The sequence below is a fragment of the Berghia stephanieae genome, chromosome 2 (assembly GCF_034508935.2).
Source record: "Berghia stephanieae isolate SIO BIC M18660-M18661 chromosome 2, UCSD_Bste_1.3, whole genome shotgun sequence".
Classification (NCBI taxonomy): domain Eukaryota; kingdom Metazoa; phylum Mollusca; class Gastropoda; order Nudibranchia; family Aeolidiidae; genus Berghia; species Berghia stephanieae.
Window position 1 is genome coordinate 12,577,556 of NC_088361.1, and position 19,622 is coordinate 12,597,177.

The 19,622-nt window shown below is 36.0% G+C and overlaps 1 protein-coding gene across 4 annotated transcripts in view; it reads left to right on the forward strand.

Moving 5' to 3' along the window:
- The window catches only part of LOC144964338 (RING finger protein 24-like), a 38,767-nt gene that overhangs the window by 2,122 nt on the left and 17,023 nt on the right, over positions 1-19,622 (forward strand). For 3 of the 4 annotated variants that reach the window (XM_078898445.1, XM_078898444.1, XM_078898447.1), the window contains exon 2: positions 16,884-17,046. In XM_078898445.1, the coding sequence (XP_078754571.1) occupies positions 16,946-17,046 (101 nt within the window). In that variant the 5' untranslated portion in view covers positions 16,884-16,945. Of the gene's footprint in view, positions 1-9,215; positions 9,293-16,883; positions 17,047-19,622 lie in introns of those variants that run through there. The other variant, XM_078898448.1, reaches the window with a different exon arrangement.

Below are 19,622 nucleotides of genomic sequence, written 5' to 3' on the forward strand. Positions count from 1 at the left end.
ATGAGCTTAAACACAAATTTCTTTACTCTGTAATATTTATCAAGATTTCCTGTTTCCATTCATATGTATTTTATGCCAGTGCTGTATATAATGATCGTGATATTTCAATCCTAAATAGACAGTTTTTCTGTAATTTAAAATGCATTAATTTTTCCAATAAAAAATTGATTTTTCAAACATAAACATAGAACAAATCTATTCTTTCACAAATAGAATCTATTAAAATTGAACTGAAAGTTGCTAAAATTCCATCTGTGCGTCAACAAAATTGATTTTATTACGATTTTAAAAAATTTCATTTAATCATGGAGCACACTCAAGAAATTCATGATAAACATTTGAATGAACTGTGTAGACTTTGTATAAGTCAAGAAACACAGAAGAACAGAAAACGAATCTCAAAACATAATTGTTTCAGGATTTAAAACCAGATATTAATCTTTAAAACCAGATATTTATCTCATCTTTAATGTGGACATTGATAATGACAATGCTAAAAAGTCCGCAAAACTCTGCGCTACAAGTGTCATGACAAACTACGTAATGTTGAGATTTTGAGATTTTTTATTGAGCACAATTTTCACTAGACGTGCTTAAAACGCTTTAAATAGGGTCCCTGACCAACGGCAATGCGTAACATGTAGAACTGGACATGATGCCTGCTAGGCGATATTACATTTTTTTTTCCGACAGAGACAACGCGATTAAAAGCAAAGATGAGGGTAAGCACTGACAACAGCAACTATTCATGCACAGTCACCACATCTGGTCGAAATAAAATCAAAATAAATCAGTGATTGCAATGTTTGCTCAACCTTCTTGAAAAACGCAAAAATAATAAAGAACAGCAACAGGGCGACATTAGAAGCCCCGTTATGTAAAAGTATGGAAACAGCACAAAATATGTCACGTGTAAATCAGGAGGGTATGGAGGCAACAGAGTGACTTTTACAGTTATAGACCAATGTCTTTGTCCTTCATTAATGAAATGAAAATCTCTCTCTCTCTCTCTCTCTCTCTCTCTCTCTCTCTCTCTCTCTCTCTCTCTCTCTCTCTCTCTCTCCCTCTCTCTGAATTTAAATTGAAAATGTCAACTTTATGTAACTAGCCCCGCCCCTCCCTCTCTCTCTCTCTCTCTCTCTCTCTCTCTCTCTCTCTCTCTCTCTCTCTCTCTCTCTCTCTCTTTCTTTCTCTCTCTCTCTCTCTCTCTCTCTCTCTCTCTCTCATCTATCTATCCATTCATCTATCTATCCATTCATTCATCCACCATTGCAAACATCTATTTATCGATCCATCCATATATTCATCCATACCCTCATCTGTCCTCTTCATCAGACGATCAGTCCATCCATTGGGTCGCACTCTCTCTCTCTCTCTCTCTCTCTCTCTCTCTCTCTCTCTCTCTCTCTCTATATATATATATATATATATATATATATATATATATATATATATATATATATATCCCTTTCTCTATCTATCTACCTATCTATCTATCTATCTATCTATCTATCTATCTATCTATCTATCTATCTATCTATCTATCTATCCATCTATCTATCCATTTTTCTCTCTCTCCCACACACACACACACACACACACACACACACAAACACAGATATATATATATATATATATATATATATATATATATATATATATATATATATATATATATAATATAATGTAAATTTTCACTCACATTTTTTTGCCGAGACGACTCGTTTCTGTGTTCCTTACACTTCCTCAGTCGGCATAATCCATTTATATATATATATACATTTCTTTATCCTTTGTCCCTTCGTAAAGTCGTGTTTGTATCAAGAATGCTTAAAATGATCACCCTTAATTAATCATATATTGATCATTGCAGCAAAATAATTACAAACTATACAAGGTTTCTTTTTTACCCACGAAGTACTGAAACAATATTTTAACCTGGGAAGTAAATTTCAAATATACAACTGAAATATGAATCGACTCGGACTTTATTCTAGTTGTAAGAGAGTAAGCCTATGCAAAAGGTTATCTAAGACATTTGGTGCAAACTGTCAATTATATATCAGCAAATGGGTTTAGTGAGTACATAGTGCAGGCATATCAGTTAAGCTTGGTCAGTGCATGACACGTGTGGGCAGTTTTATGTCCAAGCTATTTGAGACGCATGACACGTGTGCGCAGTTTTATGTCCAGGTTACTTGAGACCGTTTGTGTCAAAGTTACTGGACAGGTTATCATGTTGAGTACTATTTAATCAATCATTCTTAAATTGGTTTAGGGGTGTTGAAACAGGTGAAAGGGGCATTTATCAAAATAATGTTATATCATAAAAGGCGGGGTTTAACATCAATATGTAGGAATTGACGTTTCAGGTTTGATTATGATTTGGTCTTACTCTTAGGGGTTGGATTATAGACTGACAGGGAACTGTCAATAACTGCAAGGGGGCGTGGAAACAATGGAACTGTGGGTAAAATTTTGATAGGGATAAAAGAGGATGTTTGGAGGAAAACGGGAGGATTCTGATTCTACCTTAGGATTCTGATTCTACCTTAGGATTCTGATTCTACCTTTTGATTCTGCATTCAACTTGACCATGAGCTGCACACATTAAACCTTTTGTGCTCACCATCATTTATTTGCTTTTACGGACTTAGAAATATTCCACGTATATTGAAAATGGTTACTTAGGCAAAATTGACTTTACATGTGGACTGATTTTACGGATTTGGAATTTATGAAACTGATTGAATTATGACCATGCTATTTGATTTGGATTTGGAATTTATCATGATTTGGATTTTGAATTTATCACAAACAAATAAAACTGTAAGAAATGAAACTTGGAATCTGGACTTTTATTTGAATGTCTTGATATTGTGCATTCAATTATCATCACCGGCCCTTGAACTCTTTCGTCATTATTAACATCTACAACACAACGCAAAGGATAATACTACCATCTATCAAAAACACCACTATACGATCACAAGCCATTACATATGTGTGCAACTACGCAACATTATGTATCTAATTTGGTGTCGTGACTCAGGATTCTTATATATTTTTTTTTTGGAGCCGTGATACCATGATGTAAAGATGTTATTATTCCGAACCATGGATACACAAGAAATGTATATTGTTGCGGTGTTAATATATATTGAAGTTTTTGTGAGACTCGAATTTTGAAGTGAAAATTGTGAACAGATAGGGAAATAGTTTTATTTGGGAAAGAAAATGAATATCAATTTTGACGGTGAAGTAGTGGAATTATTTTGTATTGAAATATGAAAAAAAAAATTTGAAATTATAGATGATTCCTAAAATTCTGACAAAAGACGATATTTAAAAAAATAGATAAATATACTAAATAATATTTAAATTAAGAGTCACAGATAGAAAAGGAAATTTAAAAAAAAATATAGATATATAGGGCAATATATTATATTCAAAAAGTGAAAACAATATATTATAGAACGGCAAAATAATAATAATAATAATAATAATAATAATAATAATAATAATAATAATAATAATAATAATAATAATAATAATAATAATAATAATAATACTAATAATAATAATAATAATAATGCATTGATGCTACACGTATTTTATTTAATTAAAAAGAAGAGAGGGAGAGATGAAAATAAAAATTGCAGAATTTAAATGAATATTTTAGTGCGTTTTATTTTTCAAAATAAATGAAAATGCGTTTACTTACAATCAAGCGTTTCGGAATAGATCTTCGAATATTATTTGGTACCGTTAATGGCAATGCTTTGTTAATATCAGTAACAAAGATGTGTCGATTTTTATTTCAATTTTGTATGTTACTGTTGGAATTACATAGACAGTTGGTCCATTATTTAATGTTGTTACGTTTTTATTTTCTGTCAAAATGACTCAAGAAGATGATGGCAATAAAAACACGTACATTATAAGTTTTGATAATTGAAAAATGTCTTATGGTATTTGTTGTTATATTACAACATCATTGGTTATATTTTCTCCCGTCAATAGGGATGAATTGGTAGGTTGATATTGACTCTTTGAGATTCATGGGTTCATGGCAAAGAGCAAAGTTTTATATCTGTTTGTATTCTTGGTAATAAATGTGTGGTTAACGCAGCCAAGTAATCGACAACAGTTGTTGTGTAATGAGACATGGCGTTATAATAGATTACATAAGACATTTGGATTTTATCACTGGAAATTAAGTTGAAATGATTTATGCGGAATATGAGTCAATCGTTGTTTTGTTTAGTTTTGTTTTGAAACGCGTTTCGTCGTGATTTTTAAAAGGAGACATATTCTCATAATAACGGAATAACGGACTTTTGGTTTAAAGTCGGAGAACAAATAAAATGACGGAGTATTAATTATTATGAAAGACTATTGTCTTGTAATGGGAGTTAAAATGTTATTACGGAAGAATAACAAAATATTGAAAATGCATTATCATGTCAAGTGAGCTGATAATATTTGTGACACAAGTGGTTAACTTGTTAAGAATCAGCGAATTATAAGTAACCCATACGGTAAAATGCTGTAAATGACGGGTAAATAAGCGCAGTGATGTAAGACGCGGTAATTAAAGTGCACACGGTTTAAATTACGAGACGCAGGAATGAGGCGTTCGGGAATATTTTATTTTACGTTTGATTAAAGCGCTTGGTTTAACATTATGAAATGATGCAGAAGGCGGAGAATTTTTATAAATACGATGCGCGTGGTTAAAGCGCACACATTTATCAATGCTATATTAGGAGGCGCGAGATAACGTCGCAATGAGTTATATGAATATTTTTATAAGCCGAGGGCAAAGGCGCGAAACATTGAATTTTTATTGACCAGAGTGTATATCGTTTCTGTGAATATTTTGATTATCATATTTTTCTCCTATAGATTCGCTGTTGTAATTGTAATCAATATTTACTGCGTGGTTTGAATTTAACATTTATATCATAAAATTTGTAACTGAGTTGAAGAAGTTATGTTCAATTGTCAAATCTTAAGTGTGTAATCATTCGGCAATCAGTTGAAATGGTAGGAAGTGCTACGATAACATAAACAAAATCATATTTCATTAAATTAGGGATTTTCTAAGGGGAATAATTCGAGTTAATCAAAGGCAGAAGTAGTGTTTGCACTAAAACATGATACAGTCATCACGAAAGAGGACACTTGCAACCATCGGTTATAACGGGAACGCTGAGGACAACGACAGAGGCAACTCAAACACAACCACAACATAGGTCGGAAAATGTCCTAATCCCTTTGGTCTATCCACGAATACCTTGAAATGGAGTAAGCATCTCGACAACCACTACGCCATTGATACGTCCAGAATCAACACAATTTACAGACTACAAACTACACAGCAACCTCAATTACATCGTACCTTTCAACTTATACAAACTTGACAGAATTCATAAAATAATATCTGTATCAACACAGATTTCTTCCATGAACCTTTTTATATTTACATTCTTTATTGAACAATTGGATTGCTTGTATTTACTTCTACGACAACAATACCCAACGATGTACGATGTCAATAATTACATAAACGTTCAAGATACGATTGTTTTTACAAAAACGATGTCCAATTGTGAACAATACTACATCCTTCATATGCAGTGGTGAGCGTATTCGAATTTAAACTTATGTCAATATACAAGTGTGCAGCACCCATATCTACAACTTATAAACATTGAATATTATAATAACGCCTGTCTTAGTATCATTGTAAAGATAAAGGCTATATATGTATATAAGACAATGCAGGAAAAATTATCGCAAAACGCCACATGAGCAATTTCCTTGGATTCATTATCGTATGATATTCAACAACCTGCGTTCAAATAACGAAAATATTGTTGACCTTATTCGACCCTACTACATACACTACTAGACTACGTTATTATTACATCATCTACCTGGTGTGTGGACTCACATCACCCACCGGAACTCTGCAAGATTACATCATCTACCTGGTGTTTGGACTCACGTCACCCACCGGTACTCTACAGATTACATCATCTACCTGGTGTGTACTCACATGCCACCTCATCGAAACTCGATCAACAAACACAGACAATTACAACACACGACCTCTGTCGACTACTACACAAGAACTCTTTGTCAACACATGGCTGAGTTCACAACTTTCTTTTGACTTGCTGGATAAGTCAAACTTCTCGCACACAGTTAATCTTGAATTTTTACAATTTCATCTACAATGAGACTCAACGTATACACAAGACAACCACAAATATCTACGAGGAGAATCGACCCAGATGCCGGAGATGAATGGATTACAGCGACGTCACAAGACCAAGAAACAACCCAACAGGTTAAGCATACGTTTGCTACCTGTAGAGTCTTTTTTCGTCCCAATTCAAAAGACTCGAACAAATACAACACACTAATTGCAAAAGTTGGTCACTTTAGTAACAGCCCACAATCACATACTATGTTAGATTTTACTTATTTAGTTATTTACACTGTACTAAATATGAATAAGTCGGACAGACTAATGACTGATTATTTACAAACACTAAATATGTGATGTGAACAAGCCGGACAGACTGTTGTTTGATTATTTATTCAACGCTAAATATTTGAATGTGAAGACATTATTGTGTTAATTCTAAGACATTTACAGAGGAAAAAGTTTTTAATTAACTACCAATAAATAAAGTGAATTTATGACACTTGGGCTATGCAGTGACCACAACACACACAACAATGCAACACGTAGACTAGATACAATCACCTCAACTCTTATAGTTGATATATTTTTTTCATTACATGACAACTCATTCTAAATAGAAACAATGACTAATTAACAATTACTGACCATTTTACAAGATGACCATTCTCGAAACGAACGAATTACTAAGAAATGTGACCTCTGATGGATGACCACAAAGAACAATTTGATTTCAATGTAGTTGTAAACTACACCGTCGTGACTTAAAAAGCTTAAAAACTGAAACATCAACAATGAACAATGAATGATAATAACTTCAACTTGAATTTTAAAAGGATGATAATGTTATTATTATGATTTATTTTTAAATATTTTTTATTACTAATTGAAATATAATTCTTCGTATTTGAATCTAGATGTCTATGAAATATTATTTGTACCACATATTATAAGTTGGAATTAATGTAATAATGTTGTTTCAATGGAATCATACAATATAAGGGAATATACAAGGTATTGGTTTTGAGATGACAGTAAATGAGTAGACATACATGGAAGCTGAGATTATCACCCATGTCGTATAGAGTTGAATTTGAGATTGAATAAGATAACGTGAGTATATCACAAATGGAAATTGAACCATCCTTTTTCACGCAATAATATGTATGTGTGATGGGATATGACGAGAATTAAACACTTTTATTGCTATGAAGATGGAATTTAAGGTGAAAAGATACTTTTTCTTTGAATTTTTAAATAAATGATATCTTACTGTCGATGTTGTAATACTTTAAAAAAGTTTAATCGATAAATATCAATGTTTTAATCAATTTTGGTGTTGGTAAATCTAAATTTTAATCTCTTTTTGATAGATTTGATGTTGTAATTTGAAAGAAAAAGAATCTATAATCGATATATATCTATTTAGATGTTGTAATCAAATTTGATGTTTGTGAATTTAATACTTTAAAACCTATAATCGATATATATCTATCTAGATGTTGTAATCAAAATTGATGTTTGTGAATTTAATACTTTAAAACCTATAATCGATATATATGAATGTTGTAATCAACTTTGGTGTTTTAGAATTTAAAATTTAAAGTTTTAAAATATTTAACTGGTATAAGTATTTATCATTTTTTTTAAATAGACTATTTCTTACATTTGTTTATTACATTTTAATTCGACATTACATATATATTTAATCTCTTACTGTTTTTTTTTTTAATTGAAATTGTTTTAAGTCAATTTAAATTCTAAGAAAGGGGCGTATGTAAGAGAGTAAGCCTATGCAAAAGGTTATCTAAGACATTTGGTGCAAACTGTCAATTATATATCAGCAAATGGGTTTAGTGAGTACATAGTGCAGGCATATCAGTTAAGCTTGGTCAGTGCATGACACGTGTGGGCAGTTTTATGTCCAAGCTATTTGAGACGCATGACACGTGTGCGCAGTTTTATGTCCAGGTTACTTGAGACCGTTTGTGTCAAAGTTACTGGACAGGTTATCATGTTGAGTACTATTTAATCAATCATTCTTAAATTGGTTTAGGGTGTTGAAACAGGTGAAAGGGGCATTTATCAAAATAATGTTATATCATAAAAGGCGGGGTTTAACATCAATATGTAGGAATTGACGTTTCAGGTTTGATTATGATTTGGTCTTACTCTTAGGGGTTGGATTATAGACTGACAGGGAACTGTCAATAACTGCAAGGGGGCGTGGAAACAATGGAACTGTGGGTAAAATTTTGATAGGGATAAAAGAGGATGTTTGGAGGAAAACGGGAGGATTCTGATTCTACCTTAGGATTCTGATTCTACCTTAGGATTCTGATTCTACCTTTTGATTCTGCATTCAACTTGACCATGAGCTGCACACATTAAACCTTTTGTGCTCACCATCATTTATTTGCTTTTACGGACTTAGAAATATTCCACGTATATTGAAAATGGTTACTTAGGCAAAATTGACTTTACATGTGGACTGATTTTACGGATTTGGAATTTATGAAACTGATTGAATTATGACCATGCTATTTGATTTGGATTTGGAATTTATCATGATTTGGATTTTGAATTTATCACAAACAAATAAAACTGTAAGAAATGAAACTTGGAATCTGGACTTTTATTTGAATGTCTTGATATTGTGCATTCAATTATCATCACCGGCCCTTGAACTCTTTCGTCATTATTAACATCTACAACACAACGCAAAGGATAATACTACCATCTATCAAAAACACCACTATACGATCACAAGCCATTACATATGTGTGCAACTACGCAACATAGTGTTCTTAGTTGACCACGTTTGTAACTAGGGGAATGGAGAACTGGCATAATCGTGTTCGTATAATATTAAGCTAAACTCGTGTGACCATCTGTTGAATGTAATTTGTGCGATGAACACTCAATGACCGGAATTCATAACCCTCTGAACCAGCAGTGATCAAAGCGAAACAAATCGGACAGCTGCACCGAGATGTTATCGCATATCATCAAAGAACTAAGAGCGACGCACAAATTGTGAGGGAATGAATGAAAGGTTACTTTATTCCTCCATCAGTAAGAGCAAGTTTTGAGAGTTTCTATTGGTTTGTTTGCTTATAATAATGCAATCAATAAATTAAATTTAACAAACTATAATCAAAATTGTGCTGATATCTTAATGCAAAATATCTCAAAGACAGTAATTCTAATGATAGAGTGTTTGGTACCAAAATACAGATCAAAGTTTTCTCAATGTGTTGTGACTTACTTGACTTAGATGCCTTTCGCGTCTCGACCAAAAGATCGGGTCGCCTTGGCTGTTTCCAGTATTTCCTGTGTGAGGTGTCTCCAATATTGCCGGTCCTCTGCTAGGGTTCTCAGATTTTCAAGGTCCCCTGCCGTTATGAGACTAATGCTTTGTCCAAGTGTTGTGAGGTTTTTGTTTAGGATCACAGGGAGTGTTGTGATCGGTCTTCCTCTGAAAAGGTTCCCGTGTTTTTGGAAGTATCCCGACATGGCTTGGTTAGCTGGTATGTTTTTGTCCCTGCGTAGTATGTGACCGAAAAGTTGCCATCGTTGTTGTAAAATGTCAAGGGAGATTGGTCTTTCTTTTGTGATCTTATAGAGTGATTCATTTGAGATCTTTTTTGGGTATTTGATGTCCAGTACCCTTCTTAGCTGTGTGCGATGGAAGGCATCCAGATGTTCTTCTTCGGATTTTGTCAACGCCCAAGTGCCGCAGTTATACAGAAGTACCGGTTTTACAAGAGGACGGTACAGTTTCAGTTTGGTTTTTCTCTTTATTTTGTCACCTCTAATCCATACATTGGTGAGTTTACTGAGTGCGGCGTTTGATAGCTGTTTTCTTCTTTGTACATCCTCGGTGTCTCCAATTAGTGAGCCGACTTTCTTTGTTCTTTTCCATTCCTCTTTGTCACATTGTCACTATCACATGTGTTGTCAATTTGTTTAAATTCGTAAAATTGACTGTGGTTGTGCAAAAGCGATTGTAATTTAACCAGATGTCAGTTACAAATCTGTTAAATATCGCGGGAGATAACCCGTTGCACTGGTCGGGAATTTGATGGAGTGAATGACCTCTTGATCGCCGCGCAGGTAGAGAACTAAAAGCTCGCCTATTCAACACTGTGTACACAAGTCTAAATTTGTGTTGCCAAACGCGTTCTTATCATTAATAAGTTTTTTAAAATCCTCCATTACTTCTAGTAATTGGGTGTCAAATAACCTTTTCCTTCGGAATGCATGATAGTCTCTTGTGAGGAACTGAGTCGACAGTTTTACACAAGTCTAAATTTGTGCTGCCAATGTTTTCTTATCATTAATAAGTTTTTTAAAATCCTCCATTACTTCTAGTAATTGGGTGTCACAGTGATGCTAAAACTCTGGTTTCACTGGAAAAAAATTTGGTCTGGAGCAAAAAGTTCTGGGTTACGGCAACTTCCGTGAAATTCCGGTGAGGTCAATTTGTTCCAAGGATAACCCCCCCTCCAACCACCATCATCATACATCACTACCACAACTACTACAACCACCACCACTGCATCATCATCACTACCGCTACTACTACAACTACAACCACCTACATCACATCATTATCACTACCACTACCACTACACAACCACCACACATCATCATCACTACAACTACTACAACCACTGCCACTACAACATCATCACTAGCACTATTATAACTACTACAAACATCACTACCACCACTATTACAACCACCACCACCACATCATTATCACTACCGCTACACCACCACACCACATCATCATCACTACCACTACTACTACAACCACCACCACCACATCATCATCACTAACAACCACCACCACCACCACATTATCATCACTACCACCTCTAATACGACTACATCCAATACTATCACATCATCTGAACTAACACTACTACAACTGCCACCACATTATCACTACAACGACAGCTACAACCACCAGCACATCACTACCACTACTATTACAACCACATCGCCATCACTACCACTACTACTGCAACCACACCACCATATGATCATCACTACAACTTCTACAACTACAACTACTACTACAACCACCACTACTACATCATGATTACTACCACCACGACTACAACCACCACCACCACCACATCATCATCATTACTACCACTACTACTACAAACACCACCACTACCACATCATTACCACTTCTATTACAACCACCACCACCACATCATCATCACTATCACTACTACTGAAACTACCACCACCACCACCACATCATTACCACAATTACTACAACCAGCACCATTACATCATTACCATCATCATCACTACCACCCCTACAGCCACCACCACCTCATGATCATCACTACCACTACTACTACTGCAATAACCACCACACCAACCGCCACCACCACATCATCATCACTAACATTTCTACTACAATCACCATCACCACCACATTATCATCACTACCACCACTACAACCACCACCACATCATCATCATCATCATCATCATCATCATCATCATCATCATCATCATCATCACTACCACAACTACTACAAGCACCATCCTGGGTGGGGTTCCTGACTTCCCATAGTGGGCAGGGGGGTACATACTGTGTCTTCTATCCCTTTATATATGTTTTAGTCTTGGAATGAGATTACTTGTATTTGTCCTGGCCCTGGTCGAAGTCCTGGCTGGGAGGGAAACAGTCAAATGCATAGTTATTGTTTCGGAGTTGATATTTTTTTATTTGTAAATCATCTCTCTGTTATGTATTATTATATTTGTTATTTTGAATATATAATGTAAGCATTTGAGTGTATTCCTCTTTGTTGGATTTTGTGCTTGTGTCCGGATGAGACTTATAGGTGATCTCAAACTAAATAGATTGGTGGTATGCTCTTGGAATCTACATCTGATCCCTATTTTTTCCCAGTTCCCCTTTGTCTTACTTTCTCTTGGTTGCTTTAATTGTAATTCTAGAACTTTTTACTATCCCATTTTCTTCCTTTTTACTGGCGCTGATATAACTTAAATGTGTTGCAAGCTCCGTAAAACCCCGTGTGGTGTCCGGGGTCCCTCAACTGAGAGTGTCAAGAATAGCCCAACGCCAAGCCAGCGTGTCGTAAAAGGCGACTAATGGTGTGTGATTCCCCCATCTTTGAGTCACCTGGTCCTCCAGGTTGGGGGTTGGCAAAGGGTTAACACCCCTTTCCGTTAAACTCAAACCGTTACAGAAACACAGACAGACAAACCAAATCCTTTTTTTAGCTTGGGCGACCGAAGAGTTTCTGGAATTACAGAATTTATGAAGGACAACAGACAAAGCCGAAAGGACTCTGCTGACCCGATGACGTCTTCGCCAAACAAGCAGCTTCGAATTGCGTCGTGGAACGTTCGCACCATGTATGAAGCAGGAAAAAGCTCTCAAGTTGTGACTGAGATGAGAAGATACAGGCTGCATATACTTGGAGTAAGCGAAACCCACTGGATACAATCCGGACAGAAACACCTCAAGTCTGGGGAGAAGATTTTATATTCAGGGAGAGGGGACGGGATTCATACACAGGGAGTAGGAATAATTCTAAGCAAGTTTGCCCAGAAGTCACTGAGAGGATGGGAACAATGCGGAGAAAGGATCATCATGGCGTCCTTTACAACACGGAGTAAGAAGATCAGCATGAACATTGTACAGATCTATGCCCCAACAAATGATGCAACAGATGAGGACAAAGATACATTTTATGGTCTGCTACAACAAGTCATTGACAAGTTGCCAAGGAAAGACATCAACATATTGATGGGAGATGCTAATGCAAAAGTGGGACGGGATAACGTAGGCTATGAAGGTATCATGGGACGTCATGGCATGGGAGAAATGAATGATAATGGTGAGAGATTTGCAAATTTCTGTGCATTCAACAGTTTGGTGATTGGAGGATCAGTGTTCCCCCATAAGAGGATCCACAAAGCAACTTGGGTCTCACCAGATGGTGTGACAGAGAATCAGATTGATCATTTTTGTATCTCTCGTAGATTCAGACGTTCATTGGAAGATGTGACAGTACGGAGAGGGGCAGATGTTGGATCAGACCACCACCTGCTATTGGCAAAGCTTAAGCTCCGACTTAGAAAACACGGGGCCAGATCACATACAAGAAGAAAATTCGAGGTGAATGCACTTGATGGGGAAAAGAATGAGGAATTCAAACTACAATTGAGTAATAGATTCCAACCTCTTACTGAGCTCGAGGAGGACATAGATGTAGAGTCACATTGGGCAAAGATCAAGGAAGTTTACATAACAACTTGCCACGAGGTATTGGGGGTAAAGAAATCGGAACATAAAGAATGGATAAGTCCAACCACCTTGGACCTTATTGAAAAGAGGAGAACAAGGAAGGAACAAGTGAATGCAAGCCGAACAAGGGCTTCAAGACTGGATGCACAAGAGCAGTATCGAGCCATAGCTAAGGAAGTCAAAAGATCTGTGAAGAAAGACAAGGAAGCATTCATGAACAGACTTGCAGAGAAAGCAGAAGCAGCAGCGACTGGAGGACACATGAGGATCTTTTATCAAACTACCAAGACACTTGCTGGAAAATATGGGAAACCAGAGGTACCAGTCAAAGACAAAGATGGGAAAACTATTTTTGGAAAAGAGGCTCAATCTGAACGATGGAGGGAACATTTCAACTGCCTTCTGAACAGACCACCACCAGACAACCAGCCAGAAATTTTGCCTGCAAGGAATGAGCTACCAATTAGCTGTGATCCACCATCGATAGCAGAGATTGTGGGTGCCATTAACAAGATGAAAAGGGGGAAAGCTGCTGGACCAGACCAGATTCCACCGGAGGCTCTAAAAGTTGATGCGGAAAGAAATGCTGAGGCCCTGCACCCACTATTTGAGAGAATCTGGAATGACGGGATATTCCCAAAGGATTGGAAGGAAGGACATCTTATCAAGCTTCCAAAGAAAGGGGACCTCAGTAATTGTAATAATTATCGAGGCATCACTCTTCTTTCTATCCCAGGAAAGGTTTTCAACCGTATTATTTTAGAGAGAATTAAGAATGCAACAGATGCTAAACTGCGGGACGAACAGGCAGGTTTTCGGAAAAACCGTTCAACCACCGACCAGATTGCCTCTCTGCGAGTCATAGTGGAACAGTCTATAGAATGGAACTCTCCTCTTATTGTCAACTTTCTGGATTACGAGAAGGCTTTCGACAGTATTGACAGAGCAACATTGTGGAAAATTCTGGCACATTATGGACTCCCTGAAAAGATAGTAAACCTCATTAAGGAAATGTATGAAGGATCAAGTTGCAGGGTTGTACATGAAGATCAGCTGACTGACAGCTTTGAAATTAAGACTGGTGTCAAGCAGGGATGCTTGCTCTCTCCATTCCTGTTCATCCTTGCCATTGATTGGCTAATGAAGGAAACCTCCAAAGGGAGAAGAAATGGGATACAGTGGACCCCCTGGACACAGTTGGATGATCTGGATTTTGCAGATGATCTGGCTCTTTTGTCCCACACCCAGGACCAGATGCAAGCAAAAACCACAATTATAAACAGCCTCTCGGAATCAATTGGTCTAAGAATACACCCTGCAAAGTCAAAGGTCTTGAGGATAGGTACGCGTCAAAGGGAGCAGATCAAAGTAAAAGATCAGGAACTCGAAGATATAGACACTTTCTGCTATCTCGGAAGTATAATTGACAAGGATGGAGGCACGGAAGCAGAGGTGAAAGCACGAATAGGAAAGGCACAGGCTGCATTCACATCTTTGAACAGAGTTTGGAGAACTAAAGATATCTCCCTTCAACTAAAGCTAAGACTTTTCAACTCAAACGTGAAGTCTGTCCTACTGTATGGATGTGAAACTTGGAACGCATCACAGGCATGTATAAGGAGGGTACAGATTTTTGTAAACAGGTGCATGCGTAAGCTACTCAGAATAAAATGGATGGATAGAATAAAAAATGAAGAAGTATGGAAAAGAACACAGCAGAAACCAGTAGGAGAGGATATAGGAAGAAGACGATGGAGGTGGATTGGACACACGCTTAGAAAGAATGACTCAACTATAACAAAGAAAGTATTGGACTGGAACCCTCAGGGCAGAAGATCAAGGGGAAGGCCACGAGGAACATGGAGAAGAATTAAAGAAGCTGATATACAGAGAAGTGGTAAGACCTGGAATGAGATAAAAAAGTTGGCTCAGGATAGAGAAGGATGGAAACTGTTTGTCTGTGGCCTATACCCTGACCCAGGGTGAAAAAGGCAATGATGAAGCTCCGTAAAACCCTTAAAAATCAAAACAAAACAAGTACCATCACCACCTCATCATCATTACCACGACAACTACAACCACTACCACCACCACATCATCATCACTATCACTGCTACTACAACCACCACCACCATATCATCATCATGACATTTACTACTACAACCACCACCACATCATCATCATCACGACCACAACTACTACAGCCATCACCATCACATCATCATCCTACCACTACTAATTCAACCACCACCACCACCACATCTTCATCACTACCACTACTACTACTACTACAAACACCACCACATCATCATCACTACAACTACTTCTACAATTATAACCACCATCACATCATTATCACTACCACTACTACTCTACAACTACAACCACCACCTCAATCTCACTACCACCAGTATACAATCACTACCATTAGGTTTTAGAGCTTTTCTTCATTTGAAATAAGGAAACTTTGGGATTGTATTTGGCATTGTGTTTATAATATATCATAATATATTTCTAATCAGTTATCTGTTTAGAACTATACAATATGTAAACACAATACCAAATATCATCCCAATTCCCTTTTCTTGTGTGCAGAAATTCACTTTCGGCATTGAAATTCCTATGAGTGGTGTCTGAAATTCCTGTGAGCCAAATTTAAAGTTGGTGTCTCTGGTGTCAAATAACTGTTTTCCTTCGGAACACATGTTGACAATCGTTTTGTGGGTTTCAAGAAAATCAATAATTTGATCTTTTATAATAGGTTCAATTTACATTGTATAAATGACTGAAATTTTAGTTGGTAGCTATTAGCATCGTTTTGGCAGCATTTTAAGAATAAATTGCTGTAACATTAGCCATTTTCCAATTATTTTACACATTTCCCCCATGCCAGAGATTTGTTAAAGTTATTGAAAAGGGTAGAAATAAATCTACTACTACTACTACTACTACTACTACTACTACTACTACTACTACTACTACTACTACTACTACTACTACTACTACTACTACTACTACTACTACTACTACTACTACTACTACTACTACTACTACTACTACTACCTCTACTACTACCACTACTACTACCACTAATAATAATAATAATAGTAATAATAATGATAATGATGATGAAAATAATAGATCTTTATTGTCCATAAATATGGTAATGTATCCTTAAGTTACACTTGTTATAACGTTTTATGATAACTATAATATTCATCAAATATTTTACTTCTTCCTACTCATCCTCTCTCTATCTCTCTTCCCCTCTTTCTCTCAAGGACGGACATTATTACACCCTGTCTGAGTAGAGAGCAACTCTGATATTCTTTTATGATTTTCTTTGTCTGTATTTAAGATAAACAGATGGCAAAAACAACATTAATTCAAAGCGTCTATGTTGGATGATGTGAAAGAGAGATGGAAGCGGAGGACGTCCCCTTTAATGTCTCATTGCCTTTGTTAGGCGTTGGTGCCTTCACCCTTCTTCTCAGTTTTTGTTTTTGTTGTTACCTATGGAGGTAAGTGCTTGATTTAATAGGAGAGAAAAAAAGAAAAATAAAGAAAACAAGGAAGAAGAAGAAAAAGATCTTTGCGCATTGAATCATACTTTTGATTGATATTCGTAATGGTAGTTTAACTTCTGCCAACTGGATTTGGCTGACAGCGCAGATGTGTTATTGAAGAAAAACTATTAAATGGCAAGTAATATTTGCATGTAACCCTGGGATAGGATTGGATAGGATGCTAGTCTAATTAAACCCATCTATGTCTTTTAAATGTAAAGTTGAAAAGATGACAGGAAAATGTTTCGAAGGTGCCATATGTTATACTAGCGTCATACATGCTTTAGCTTAAGGAGCTGTTTTATTATTATTTATGGTGATAGGACTTCCTTAATCTAGGTAGGAGTAGGTAGAAGGATGTTAATTATAGTAATAGAAGTCTCATCATCATCATCATCATGGCTTATCCCTCCTGGATGTGGCCTCCGCAACTGCTTACCAAAACAAGCTTCTGTCTTAGGCCATCCTTCCACATTCAGTCACTGGCTTATTCATCCATTCGCTGATGTCTCGTGACCATCTTCATCTTCTTCTTGGTCTCCCCCTCCCTCTTTTAACCTCCACAATGCCCTCTAGAAATTCAAGTGTGTCATGTCTCTTGATATGTCCAAAAAAGACAAACAGTTTTGTTTCTGTATCATCTTTATGGGATACAGCTCCCTAATGCCAAGGGACTCTTTCACATTTTGGTCAGTTTCCATTGCTATCCAGAAAATGTGGAGAATTTTCCGGTAGCATTTCATTTCAAAATGAAAAACTACAATACGTAATTCAAGAAATACAATATATAGATTTAGGGGCAGCGTGGCTCAGCAGTACGGTCTTTGCTTTGTACCCGAAAGGTTCCGAGTTTGATCACCCACCGCTGCGCTGCATGGCCTTGAGCAAGTCACCTGTCCCAAGCTCAGTTTGCGGCGTTGCACTGTGGCTGACACCTGAGTTATTCCAGTCTTCTCTTGGAATAGACCCTAGAGACAAATTTCCCTAAAGGGAATTTTTTTTTTTTTTTTAAATTTTACAAAATAATTCTACAAATCTGTCATCTATCATCTGCTTTATAAGTAGATTATTTATTAGTCACCTGACTTTATCAGCCAATCAGCAGGGGCCCCAGACTTGAGCTGTTATCGGTCTAGTGGGTTTTAGTTTTGTCTCTGTTCTGTGTTATTCAATTATTAAAATATTTTGTTTGAGGAAAAGTTCATATTTCGGTTTTGTAAGCAATTGTTCACTTCAAAATAATAATAATGAAATTAATAATAATAATGATAATAATCATAATCATAATAATAATCGTCATAATAATAGAATAGAACATTCATAAACCCAGACTCTCTTCACGCTCAAAATAATCTTTATATCTGTTGTTATTTTATCTGTGAAATGAATGTTTGAATGTTAAAGTCCAAGATATCCAGCTTCAGGCAGATTCTTTTTTATTCAAATCTCATGTGATTATTTAATCTTAATAAAAACTGTTAAGATTACTTAGGCCTATCATAAAGGCATGAATAAAAATTATGGTTGACATCATTTTTTGAATGTTGATTTGTCACATCATCTTGAACTTATGACAATTATGGAAACAAATGAAAGGCTGAAAAAAAAATAATAATAATTAACTAAAATTGTATACATTAGTTTTGAACTAATCAATGTTTTGAACATTAATCCAGTCTTAGACAAAATGTCATTTTAGGAAAATCATTTTATTTCCATGGACCCATAATAAATTTTACTTCTCAAGAATCAAAAGGACAGCCACAACTCGTGAGTCATTGACTGAGCATGTTAATTTCTTCATATTGGTTCATAAACCTTAGTTCCAATATTGCTCGTTGAAGAAGACCCTACCACCTCCCTCCTCCCATAAAAAATGACTTAACCTGAGACTTCCTTAGTCTTTACAATCAATTGATATTGGATGAAGAAGTTGTTATCTGGGGAAAAATGGAAAAATCGGTTTTGTCAGGTTACATGAGAATTTGTTTTCGCAGACAATGATTAGGTATCCGTTCCATTGAAAAACATTTTTGGCCAGATGCATATAATATTCTTTCTAAGGAGATGGAAGATTTGGGGGAGAGGCAGAAAATCGTTTGACAGTTGAATCCAGTGGCGTTATAAGCAATTTATTTATGAACCCTGAACCATAATTTATCTATGTGGTTTTTTTTTCTTCGATGTTTTAATGTGAAACAACAGACCCTGCATATTGTACTATGGCTCAGAGCATTGCCTAATGGGAATGACATGTTCTATTGTTCCATTCATTATAAGTATGCTATTGTTTTAAACAATAACAAATTGCTGTGAGTAGTAGTATTGCCTCGCCAACAACTCTAAACCACGAGTCATAAAGCTTATTCAATAATCGTCACAGAATTTAATTTTGAAAAATGTTTCCAGAGGAGTTACATATCAATAACTTTTCTAAAATGAAAACGTTCGATGTCAAAATTAGTTGTTTTTATTTTCAAATGAATGAATAATTATGAAATGTTTTGCATTGTTGTCCCTAGACAAGGTCC